Source organism: Pelmatolapia mariae, linkage group LG15, assembly GCF_036321145.2.
Source record: "Pelmatolapia mariae isolate MD_Pm_ZW linkage group LG15, Pm_UMD_F_2, whole genome shotgun sequence".
In the NCBI taxonomy this organism is placed as follows: domain Eukaryota; kingdom Metazoa; phylum Chordata; class Actinopteri; order Cichliformes; family Cichlidae; genus Pelmatolapia; species Pelmatolapia mariae.
Genome location: NC_086240.1, coordinates 17,766,372 through 17,779,878, shown reverse-complemented (window position 1 = coordinate 17,779,878; position 13,507 = coordinate 17,766,372). Strand labels below are relative to the sequence as shown.

The window sequence follows — 13,507 nt, the reverse complement described above, 5'->3', positions numbered from 1 at the left end:
TATTGGAATCCGGTTTGTACATCTGTCTTGTATGTTCGCATGGCTGGACCTTCCACCCACTGTTAATCCAGTATAGTGTTCACAGCTGTGTTTATGGGATTAAGAACAGTGGATATCTTGTCCCGCTGGTCACTGCTGACCTGTAAAGCCGCACAACACTACAGGGCATCATTCTGTGCTATCCTAGAGTGCCGAGTTCTCTCTAAATACCTCATCTCAGATAGAAGTTTTCTATCCCTACCATTACAACATTTTGTTCAGTACTGGTGTTAAATCTGTCATGGTTGGTTCTTTTACTATTATGCTATCCAGGACCTTTTGTCACTTTAGTTATGTCAGTGTCAAGGCAACAGAAGCAGTCATTGGGCCACTAAGAATACAGAGCTTTCAGAGGGTGTAGCCTGTGTGAAATAAAATAAAGATTACATGTTGTAACCTTAGTTTTATGATGACAGGTGGAAGCCTCTAACCTCATCCCTCCACTGCTGCATAACTGATGAAGGTTAATGGATGCCAGGGTGATTTCGGATGGCTTTATACAGTCTTATATCACAGACTGATTCTGGAAAGAATGTGAATTTCAGGGCACTGCTTCACAGTTTAATTGTGTGGAGAGTACTGACCTCAGTGAGTGAGTAGTCTAGGGTTAGCCTACTTTTTTGCAGTAGCCAGGCTTTATGTGAAAAAATTAGCTCAACTAATCTGAAAAAGAAGCACAATTTATTGAACTGAATGGACCTAAATGACTTTGACCAGAAAAGTAAAATTAAAAATAATATTAGTCTTGAAAATAGATATATATTAATATTTAAAATAAATATGCAATGTTGAAAAATGAACAATAAAATAAAATAAAAAATAAAAAAATAAATTGTTAGCCAATACACATAACATTAAACTGCCATTAGTAAATCAAATTGCTAAACTTAATGTATAAATGGTTGTAATAGTTTGCCAAATCTGTAAGTAAACTGTATTTAGCTAAAATGTAGATGGAGAAATTGTTAAATAACATAATGGGTAAAATAGTTGAAATATCTAGTTACGAAAAGATGTAGTATTCTGTTTCCTATTATATAGTGCCATAAGAACTCTGGTAGAGGCTTTTTAACTCGTGAAAATCTGAGAAGTCACTGTTTATTTTTCATAAGTAGCAAATGTGTTGTGGGTGAACTGCTGTAAGCTTGTGGGTAGCTGTGTGTAATTTACAAATATAATTTGTTCTGTGTTTTTCTTACTCTCGCAGACATGTCGAGTGAGGAAGGTTCCTGCCATCCAAGGCTGCTGGTGGTAACCTGGGCAACAGCGATCACAGCTCTCCCCACAAGTGTTGTGTTCACATTCACAGCTAAACTTCTACATATGCGCAGAAACACAAATGTCCACACACAAACACATGAAAAACACACATTAACAGTGCACTTTAAATTTCACAGATGTGAGCTCTGTTTAAATTGATTGTGCAAACTAGAAGCTGGTTTCAAGCAGGTTTTTAAATCTGAATCTGAATCGTGAACAAATATGATTTTTCACTGTAGCCAATTCTTCACCGCAGGTGATTCAAAACCTCTTAAGTGAAAAAATTAAATGTCAGCCCTTAGCTTGACACTACTCCCACACACAGTGTTGGGAAAGAGTGACCTTCAGTTAATTAAACTAATAACTATTATTTGTTTTTTTGTGTCCTGTCGCTGTGCCGAGTGACAGCCTGTTAGGGAAGCTCCTGTTGTTTGATATTATTATTCTAATGACTTTACCACCCAATAAGGTTGATTTTAACTTTTATTTTCCCTACACCATTTTTGTATCCTGAAGTGAAATCAATTTTATTTATTTTTTTCTTTGGATTTCTTATCAAATTTTGTTTCTTGCCACTATATTCTTAACAATTCCACTGCCCGAAGTGAGGCCTTTAATCCTGGAGGAGATTGACGAGGTTTCAGAGCTGGAATTAAGTGGAGAGTTAAATGGTGAAAATAAAAACCATCTGTTTAAGTTTTTTAGGCAATAAATCGTCTAAATAGAAATTATTGGTTGAGTGTAGTATGAGGTGTTTTACTGTTTCACTTCCCAGAAAGTGTGACCAAACCCAGCACTGGGACTTCTTTGGGGGATAGGGATGATATGATAAGATATCATTTGCAGGAACTGCACTGCTTGTGCAGGGAAATTGTGCAATCCTGGTCATGTTACTGCAAAGGAATTGTTCAGTCGAATGTGGACTATTTCCACTATGGATGTGCGCGACTAGTCAACTAATCATCGTTGTTGTCACTAGTCGGTACCAGACTTAGTAGTCGTTTAATTCAAATGTTAAAATTTTCCTTGAATGCAAATGCCAGTAAATCACTGAATCATCATTTCAGATGAGTGGAAGAAAATGGCTGGATGGTTGTTTTGTTATTTTAGATTTGAACTTTTATTGCAGTGGTTGAACAGTGTGCATCATTCATAACGCACGGCACAATGCGCCACACTTTTCTGTCACAACTTATACGTTTGTCAGATGTTAACTTGTCATATTTTAGTAATATTTGAACATGTTTTGTAGTAACATGTTTTCACGTCATATTTCGCATCGGTTATTTATATTGGTTATTTTATTTGTTGTTGTTTATTTGGTTATTAAAATGCATCTGTTATTAGTTTTTGACATTTTCCATTAGATGGAAATTTAACTTGATATCTTAGTGTTTCTTAGATAAATGAAAGGGTATAATATTTTTTCCTGGTTTGGTCGACTAAAAAGTTCGTCGCCGGGAAAATCCTTGAATTCCACTATCATGCACGTGGCAGTTTGTATAAGAATCACATCAAAAATTGTTTTATAGACACTGTTATAAGACATTTTACTGCATTCTCAACCACATAGCTTGCAGAACAAATCTCTTTTAAACTGTTCTGAGATAATAGGCACTGTGGCACCTCAACATTCACATGAATGTGAGAATAGAGTGCAAATAGGTAATTATCAAAATGCATCACCTTTTGAAAGCCCTTTAAACAACAATGTGTACACATGAGAGCCAACTCAACTGAAAGAACTTGGTTCAGTTTCCAAATTTTCAGTTAGCAGTAAATAGGTTCACGATTAGTCTCCCAGGAGAGAAATAAATTCAAAACTAAACACAGACAAAGCAGAATGTAGCAGGATATTTGCCAACTCTAAGGTTCAGTAATTCAATTTAGGACTTTCTGTAAATTGGTTGATATGGTGAGGGTGCCAGATTTAACTGAGAGGAGAGCAGTACAATAGCACAACGAGAGCCAAGTCTGGATTTGTTGGCATGAGTAAATTTGCCCCTTTTTATCTGAGACACAATGCTACAGCTCTTGCTTATGCTGCCTTTGTGCTGAGCAGGCATCTGAACAAATGTTCTGCGGACGATCATCAACAAATCATCTTGCAGGTCTCCACCTTTCTGAATGTCTGCCCAGTACGCTACTGCATGGATTGTTTGAACTCTAATCAAAGTTAAAAAGCTAAATGTCCTGTGGGAACACAGTGCAACAGAGAAGCTCTAAAAAACTGCAGATAAATAAAGCAGAATTATAAATAAACAGAAATTATTCGGCTGTACCGCACACTACATCTGCTCTGTTCTATTAAAACTGACTAAATGTGTCAGCCTCTAAACACCTGGGCAAAAGAAAGTGGTTAGCCTCCTCTAGTGAGTTTAAATACTTCCTCAAGTCTTGGTTAGAGATGGGGGGAAAAGAAGAAGGAAAAAAAACAGGACTTTTCACACATCAGTGACATCACTTATTGTCACTGACATCACCACCGAGGGACCAGACACAGGTGTCAAATCTGAGTTAGACTTCTTGTTTCAGCCTCGGGACATGTAAAGGACACAACGCGGTGCATGTGTGTGTGGTGGGAGAAAAAGAGGGAAAGATCAGGTGTCTGGTATCAAACACTCCTCTGTTTGAAGTGACACGTGAGACGACGCTGTACAGTGTCACCTGTGTCCCCTCCAGAAAGGCGCGCACAGACTCACACGGAAAGTTTTTATAGAAGGAGTTAGATGAAAAGGTGATGCCTGAGGGCTCTCTTTACTCCTGTTCAGAACTATGGAAGAGCTACATCACCTTGATGGTATTGTTAAACAGAGTGGGAGAAAGTTGGGCATTATTACCTTTGTAACACTGTTGAGTGGACAAGCTTTCGCATGGCCAAAACAGATGCACATCCCTCCAACTGAGATGTCCTTAATGGTATAGTAGTACTGAAGAGCCAAAACAGGTTATTATAGCTTTAACAACCAATGACTCAAAAGATATTCTACTTAAAAATATCCAAAGATGAATGACTCATACTGACAAAGTTAAAGTGGTAGTGCATGTGTTTTTAGCCTCACCCGTCTCGTCACAATAGGATCCATATCTTTGGGGTCATGGAGTGTCAGAGTCATGAGGTCGGCGTTTAGCGTTCTGATTCTCTGAAACACCAACCTGATGTAGCGGGCGGACGTGAAGTTCAGGAGAGTTGGCGAGGGGTCATCTGCACTGGGTCTACCATTGATCAGAGAAGTGTGTATCTGTAGAGAGAAACACCAACATATGACAACAGAATTCGACTGCATGCTGTGAAGATTAAATGTTTTGTGAGTTTCTCACAGCAGTAAACAGAAGAAGTAAAAATTCAAACGACATAACGATGGGCAGGTAATCCAATTACTTTTTTCAGGTAATGCGTAAAGTAAGGGATTACTATTGCAAAAAAGTAATTAGATTACTGTTATTTTCCCGTAAGCACTCTGTGTTACTGTGTTACTAAACCGTGGTTTTGTTTGTGAGAGTGTCTCATGACAATGACGTAAGTGCGTGCAGCGTTTAAAGGGTTGAAGTACTGACCTTACTTTGAGTTTGATTCCGTAAAAAGTAACAAAAACATTACTATCCACTGTACACTGCGTGTGAAGAAAACTTCTTTTTACAGCGAAAAAGACCCCTAAACTTCTGAGCAAGTACCTAGCACGCTGCCACGCGAGAAACCCCCAGATCCCCCCCACTGACATGACTGCTGCGGCACCGGGCAAACCTCCACCCGCCCCACTCCAGCTAAACAGGTGAAAATAGATTTAAGAGCGACAGGACTCAGTGCCACTGAGTCTTTGATTTTATTTAATTTCTGCTGTGTTTTACTTGCATCTATTTGAAAGAGTGAGCGTAAACACAAAGCATTATTTTATTTTATGTGCTGATATGCAGAAAATAGGTTTAAATCTTAAACAAATTTCTTCAAGTCAAAGACTGTTGCATATAATGTATCATGTTTTTAAAAAGTAACTAAGTATCTAAGTAACTAAGTAACTAATTACTTTTGAAAATAAGTAGTCAGTAAAGTAACGGTAATTTTCTGGAGAAGTAATCAGTAATTAGTTACTAATTCCTTTTTCAAGTAACTTGACCAACACTGATGAGCAGCGACAGCTTCTAGGATAAATTGCTATTTGTTCTTTAACAACAGAAACATATCAAATTTAATTAAAAGAATGCTGAGACACAGTGGCTACAGCAAAGCACAGCAGTGTTCAAACATAAAACCTGCTATCACCCTTTGACCACAACAGACTGAGAGGCCAGACAACTAAAAAGTGAAGCCAGCACAGAAGAGACATAAATTTGGATAAAAAAATGTTATGACATTTTTTTTTAGCTCATTTAAATGAATTCTGAAAGGGTTTAAAATGGGGACACATGTAGCCACATCAGAGCACATTTGAGTCACTCTACTCAATCTCTTGACTATGTTTGTGTTCTTGGTGCCTTTCTGGGCAAATTAATTATCTGTTATTTAGCACTAGTTAGTAATAATTATCAGATACCTGTTCTGTAATCAAGCTTAGTAGATAACTTATCTTCCAAATATACTTCCCTCTGACAAAAAAACCCAGCATGGCAAAAGGAAAAAGAGACCTCAAGATGCAGAGGGAAAAGCAATGGGTGACATCACAGTGGCTGTAACCAACTTTTATATACAGTCTTTGTTGTTGAACAGTGACTAGCCACAGTAGCCTAAGCTAACCTGACACTAACACTTAAAGCACTTAAAGAAGACGCAATAAGAAAAATGCCTTCTTACAGCTGACAGCACAATTTATTTAAGGGATTATAACTTCCAAGAGTGCCCCAACTTTACTATAACTTATCACATAGTAACAGTTTCACCCTGCCTTCCACAACTTGACAGAGTTTAAATACTCACTGACTAAGACATCTTGTCATGCACACCTGATTCAGTCGGAAGCCTCAAATTTCTTATGCTTCTTTATACCTAAATTTGTTTTTTACTCAGTGTATCAGCGTGTTTTTTATGTACTATCGCAGATGGTTTTTCACTTGTTCATAATTTTTAAAAAAAAATCTGTCTCTATTCAGCCACATGTTTTGATCAGTGTTTCGTTTCCTGGATGTTTAGCTCCTTCACCGCACAGAATGGTGGTGAGTAAGAGGTTTTTCAAAAATGTTTTTTCCATACTGACAAGATAGGGTCACATAGCTGATGCACTTTTGTGAGCTGCGTATCCATGACGATGATCTCCTGTTCCATCACATCCCAAAGGTGCCCTATTGGACTGATATCTGGCGACTGTGGAAGGCATTTAAGTTCAGCAAATGCTCAAGAAACCAGTTTGAGATGATTTGAACTTCAATTCAATTCAATTCAATTTTATTTATATAGCGCCAAATCACAACAAAAGTCTTTATATAACTTTATATAACTTGATGGCATTGCACATTATTCTGTTGAAAACAGCCATCAAAAGAGCCCTACACTGTGGTTATAAAGGGATGGTTGTTTGGAAAAATCTCAGTCGATCAGCAGTTTCTGAAATACTGAGACCAGCCCGTCTGGCACCAGGAATAAAGCCATGTTCAAAGTCACTTAGAATACGTTTCTTCCCCATTCTGCTCAGTTTCAACTTCAGCAGGTTGTCTTTTCTATGTCTACAGGTCCAAATGCAATAAGTTGTAGCCATTTGAGGTGCTGATTAAATATAGATATGAAAAACTAGTTCATGAATTTATTACTTTTAGGCTGGACTATTGCAATTGATTATTATCAGGATGTCCTAAAAACTCTCTGAAAGCCTTCAGTTGATCCAAAATGCTGCAGCAATTTTACTGACAGGGACTATATTGGCTTCTCTTCACTGGCTCCCTGTTAAATCCAGAATCAAATTTAAAATCTTTCTCCTCACATACAAGGTCTTGAATGATCAGCCCCCATCTTAGCTTAATGACCTCATAGTACCATATCACCCCAATAGAGCACTTTACTCTAAGACCACAGGCTTACTTGTGGTTTCTAGAGTATTTAAAAGTAGAATGGGAGGCAGAGCCTTCAGTTTTCAGGCCCCTCTTCTGTGAAACCAGCTTCCAGTTTGGCTTCAGGAGACAGACACTATCTCTATTTTTAAGATGTGGATTAAAAATTTCCTTTGTGATAAAGTATATAGTTTAGGCTGGGTATATATGTATAGATGTAGGTTGCTAGGGGCTTCCTATGATGCACTGTGTATTTCTTCAGTATGCCTCATTTTCACTGTGTTTATACACCACTCTGCATTTAATCATTAGTTATTATTAATTTCTGGCTCTCTTCTGCATCATGTCTTTGTCCTGTCTTACTCCCATCAACCCCAACCAGTCGCGGCAGATGGCCTGCCACCGAGACTGGTTGGGGTTTCTTACTGTTAAAAGGGAGTTTTTCCTTCCCGTTGTCACCAAGTTCTTGCTCAAAGTGGGCTCTTTGATTTCTGGGGTTTTCTCTCTATTATTTAAGGGTCTTTACCTTTTTGCCAATATGCGAATAAAACTGAATTGCATTAAATGTATGAGCTGAAATGTTAGATGACCACATATCCTTTCTGAAACGTAGTAATTCTCAACAAAAAAAGATGTCCTGATGTAAAATTGCTAATGATAGGATGCCCAAGAGGCAAATAATATACCTCTCTACAGAATCTTACAACTTGGATCATAATAATACAAAAAGGAAGGACAAGCACAATTACTGATGGCATTCAAAGAATCTTGTATTTTTCCAGCCCTGGTCTAACATTAAATCAGAGTGAAAGTAGTAGAAGCATCAGTTTATATTGTGCATAAACAATAATCACCAAGCAGGCACATAATAAGAAGTGTGAGGTTCTGTCTCCCTGTCTGCCTGCCTGTCTGACTGTCCATCTGTCTGTCTCACTAATGTGGCCAAAAGCAACATTTGGCATCTGTAAAAAAAAAAAAAAAACCTCTTTCAGTGAGCTGACTGTGTGTATGTGCGTGTATGTCAAGGGGAAACACTTGATGGGTGTAAGCTGCACACTTGGAAGTAACGAAGGAGCTGGTTCTCTATGTGTGTGTGCTGGCGTGTGTGTGATGAGTGGTGGGGTGACATTGTGAACGTGTGTGTGCGATGCTGTGACACATCGCCTACGACTCATTATGGTTTCACTGTGATCAGACGGCAAGGGAGCTGTCATCCACACACTTGTGCTCACACACACACACACACACACACACACACACACACACACACACACACACACACACACACACACACACACACACACATTCAGACACCTCCGTCGTTACTTGCAGCTCTTGACATCTCCCAGCTCGCACCCCCTCTAGCGCTCCCCCGCAGGACACAAGCACATACAGTGCAAACACACAAAAAGACACACCAAGCACACATATTCATGCACGCACATTAGCACACATGGAAATGGATGCAGATAATCAGAAGGGCATCTACAATTACAGCCCTGTGTGGGGGGATGTTAACGTGTGATTAGTTTATTTTCAATGCGTGTTTGCGTATTTGTTAGTATGTTTGTGTGCTCTGAAATCCTCTTTCTCTTCATTAATGTCAGGCCTGCCTGACTGTTGTTACTGGATGTGATCACACACAGCAGATCAAAGGAACACAACAGTAAACACTGGGGTGCACATGTGTGTATTTGTGTGTCTTGTGGTGTTTTTCTTTTCTTTTTTAATAACTCAGAACTTTCTTTTTCATGTCATTGATTAAAGTATTTTATAACAATTCCCACATCCCTCTTGTCACCTGGCCATCACCTGCCTACACAAGTCACCAGTCCACCAGAGCAGTCTCTTTGCCACATCCTCCTTTGTGTCTCACAGTTGTACAGTCAACTTTGGTTCTGCCCCCTTCTTTATCATCTCTGACCACTCTGGATTTTTTCTTCTTTGCCTATACAAGCAATGCATTAAATCCAGAAATTCCAGCATGGTTTAAGTAGATTTAAACTAACCCACCTTAACCCTTCTTCTCCAACTGGGACCAAAGAAAGACAAATAATCTTGAGTCAATCCAACCTCCTACCCCCAACAGCTGTATTTTGAGTGAGCAGATATCCAGGTCAAGGCTTCCCATTATATGAGCTGGTATATTGGAAATGTTTGCAAATGTGTTTTCTCTTTTGCTTTAGAAGGACAGCTTACCCTTATGCAACCAAAAGCCTTTAGATATGCAGTTAAAATGATCAGCATGAATTCTTTCAGCCAGAATAATTGTATAGTCAAAATCTGACATTGCAGCAGCCCTAGTTTGTGACATCTTCATGTGTTACCTCTCCATTCTCCAGTGGGTGAATCTTTGAGTAAAAGGATGTGCAGATGACTTCATCATCTCTGGTGTAGGATGGAGGTCCTGTCCGAGGATTTATGTTGAACCTTGTCAGGCACTCTGTGTCCGTGATAGCATAGTACTGCCAGGGTTCAAAGGTCACGCCATCTATTGAACGCTCTAAGATCCAGTTGCCTGTGGACAAAAAACGATGGTAAAGAAAACAATGAAATGCTTTCAATGTGTGATGAGGAGACCAGGGAAGATCAATAAAAATAATGAGTGGCACGCAAGTCTCTGTTAAGGTCACGCTGCTTAATATACATAGAAAATTGACAAAACATTCAGTTTCATATTTTTCAGTAAATCAGGGCAAACTGTGGTATTCTGGATTGATTAAATGCAAAGTAAAGTGAGTCCTGCCGATCGAAAAAACAACTGTGAACACAACAACAGAAAAATCAAACAAACATGCACTCATAATTTCCATAATCTTTCTTATTTTTTTAGTTTATTGTGTTTCTGTGTGAACTAGCTAGAATATCAGCTTTATTTTTGCCCATTATAATTGCTTATTTTATCATGTAAGCACCACATCCCTCCATTACATAGAGTCATATGAAAAAGCAGGTTTTTTACATTGCTTTGTGCAATACTGTGAAAAATTAGGTTCACCTTTCCTATTTCCATAGGAATTAATTAGGGTAAGTAACAGACAGGTGCTGCTAATGAAATATATTTGATTAACTGATAATCAGCAAGCGTGACCACCTCTATTAAGCAGGTGGTCTGGATCTGGATGGATTTGGGTCTGTATTAACACGATGCCACAGACCAGACAACTCTGTAAATTCCCACCAAGGTCAGATCGTGCAGTCCTCTTAAAAATTATAAAGAAAAACCAAGATCTGACAAAGACTCTACAGGCCTCAGTTAACATTTTTAATGGTAAAGATCATGACAGTACAGAGCAGGGGTGTCCTGCAGGTTTTAGATTTGTCCTTGATCCAACACAGCTGATTTAAATGGCTAAATTACCTCCTCAGCATGTCATCAAGTTCTCCAGAGGCCTGGTAATGAACTAATCATTTGATTCAGGTGAGCTGACCCAGGGTGATATCTTAAACCTGCAGGACTCTGGCCCTTGAGGCCTGGAGTTCCCACCCCTGATTTAGAGAAAGACTGAATAAGTAGCACTTGTCTGGAAGTACAATGCTACAAGAACATTGTAGCATGGCTTAGGTTTGCAAAGTTGCATCTGAACAAACCACAAGACTTGTGGAACAATGTCCTTTGACGAGATCAAATGGAGATGTGGCCATAATGGATAGCACTGTTTGCCAAGAACATAGCAATTCAACTGTTTCGTCTTTTTTCTAGATTACTTTTCAACATATTTAAACCTTCCACCGCCATTTTACTTTAACGTGCTAGTTTGTTGTTTCACATCAGTATTGTTAATCACTGAGCTAAAGATCCATTTGATTGAATGGAGTCTTCCATTATATGAAGGCTTCTCTGTGGGATGATCATTAGCTTGATGATTAATGCTCCTAAGACGAACACTGCACATTAGTCACAGTCCTCTCCTTAAAATTAATCAAAGCAAAAATATTAACACTTCAAGCAGTATGAGACTGATAAAATAACATTTTTATAATTGAACGCATACCTGGGCGAGGTGAGTTGGCTGCCTTTATTATAACATAGGCGATCTGGAAAACCTGAAAGATGCACACAGAAGAAAATGTATGAAACAAAAAGCTACATTATACCTTGGTTTTAATGATTACACCATTTTTCACTGTTTTAATAACCCTTAATACAGAGCAGTCCAATATTAGTAATCTTTAACAGGGATATGTGAATAAATAAAATATTACCATATGTCAGACTGAAAATTCAGTTCTTTTCAGCTTTTTTCTTGTTTCACTGTAACAAATATATGGCATTCAATATTTCCCCAAATTAACAAAAGTTGTGCATACCTGTGCCTACAGATGAGCAAAAAGTAAATAAATACATAGAGAAAATGAAATCCATTAGACCACACTGTCAAATAACACACAAAAAAGTGCACTGAATGACGTCTACTCATCACACCGAGTCTTCCTGTCAGCTTCTCTACCTTTAATTTATTGCATTAATATCTTAGAAGGCGTTAACATGTTAACACATATTAACACTTGCTGGGGAACTTTTATTGCACTTGCAGTAGTGTATCAAGTTCTCCTTATTTTGGGTCAAATTATCTTCATTTCATTAATTTCTCCCCCGCTCTGCTCGATGGTGAAACATGGAGCAGAGGAGGGCAGCAAAACTCTCACTGCGGAGTTTAACAAGTGAAAATTAAAAAATAAAGTGCACATAAATTGGATAACTGAATGCTCAGGACTGCACTTTGCCCTTGTTGCTTTTACAGTGCAGTGCAGTAGATTGCAGGTGTTAGGGAGAGGCTTACATGCACGAACACGCCAGCTGTACCGATTACCAAAAACACTAAAGAGGGAAACTCAGATTAAAACTCACACAAAGGGAGCATGACTTTCTCATGTGCTTAAAGCCAATGCTTATTTGCTGCTATAGTAATTTTAAAATTACATATGCAAACCAGCGCTTACAGTAAGCAGGGCCCGTGGTAACTTTAAGCTAGACAACCACAATAAACCAAAAAAAAAGACCAAACTAAAAGGTTTTTATTTTTCAGTCACTGAATGTTATTGTCCAGTTTTCCTGGACTTTTTGCATTTAAAAAAATAGAAATTAAATATTTTATTATGATTTAAATTAAAAAGAATTTCCAGATTCGCTCAGCAAGATAAAAGGTCAGCTCACTATAGACAGGTATAAAAATGTACTGTATATGCGAAATTCAGATTTAGGTCAAATGCTTGCTCCCTAACTATCTTCACCAGGCTGTGCTTCCTTTCTCTATGCAAGCTCATTGGCCTTTCTTCTCAGATGTGGGAAGAAGTGTCACATTGCAGCAATTAGAATAGGAAAAAGCGTGTGTGTGTGTGTGTGTGTGTGTGTGTGTGTGTGTGTGTGTGTGTGTGTGTGTGTGTGTGTGTGTGTGTGTGTGTGTGTGCGCAAAAAAAAGGGAGGGCAAGAGAGAGCGAGAGATTGTGTCATTTAAGTAACCCTATAGGAGTTATTCAAACCTCCTACAAAGAGTCACTGTTACTTACTGAGAATGGGATGGTGTGTATGTGTGCATGTGTGTGTGTGTATGTGAAAAGGAGTGATTTCAGGGGTAACTTGTAATATGGTGACAACTTTGGGACAGCTAGGCAGCTCCAGCAGCTAAACATAGATCAACACCACTAACTAATGCACTCTGTGTCTATGTGTGTGCGCGCGCACCCAGGGTTGCATTGTGTCATAGTCTAGGTTTTGATCAAATGTGGATCAGACAAGAGATTTTTTTCAGCCTCTGGAGCTCAACACAGCATCAACAAATAAACAAACCAATAACCATCCTGCAAAATATAACAGAGCTGTTGAATAAATGTTAATCTCATATGCATAAAATTTAATTTAATGTCAGATAAATACATTTATGTAGAGCCCATATAAGTATAAAGTTTACTTGGATAGATTCTCAGCTCAAACATTTATTTATTTTTTTTCCTTCATAGTGCAAGAACTATAAGCTCAAAGCAGCAGGGTGTCAGCAAGTTTCATCAGGTTTTGCATGAGACCTTGTTATTTCCACTTAAAATGAAGCAAACAAAACATTCTCAATGGATAAAAAAGTGCATCACCAAATGAAAGAACAAAGAAATTGAAATTTCTGAACAAAAATAAAATGTGGTGGTATTACTACAGAGTTACTGCCTTTCAATACCATTGTATTTGTCACCCCACTTAAAGTACAGTCCAACTAAAATCAGTATTTCTTTTCAGCAG

The 13,507-nt window shown here is 38.4% G+C and overlaps 1 protein-coding gene across 3 annotated transcripts in view; it reads right to left on the bottom strand.

The window, feature by feature from the left end:
• Positions 1 to 13,507, bottom strand: part of lama2 (laminin, alpha 2) — a 215,613-nt gene that overhangs the window by 133,910 nt on the left and 68,196 nt on the right. For all 3 annotated transcript variants that reach the window (XM_063495049.1, XM_063495053.1, XM_063495052.1), the window contains exons 4-8: positions 11,271 to 11,322; positions 9,603 to 9,793; positions 4,362 to 4,541; positions 4,140 to 4,229; positions 1,239 to 1,356 (exon numbers count right to left, since the gene is read on the bottom strand). In XM_063495049.1, coding sequence (XP_063351119.1) covers positions 1,239 to 1,356; positions 4,140 to 4,229; positions 4,362 to 4,541; positions 9,603 to 9,793; positions 11,271 to 11,322 — 631 coding nt within the window. The remainder of the gene's footprint in view (positions 1 to 1,238; positions 1,357 to 4,139; positions 4,230 to 4,361; positions 4,542 to 9,602; positions 9,794 to 11,270; positions 11,323 to 13,507) is intronic.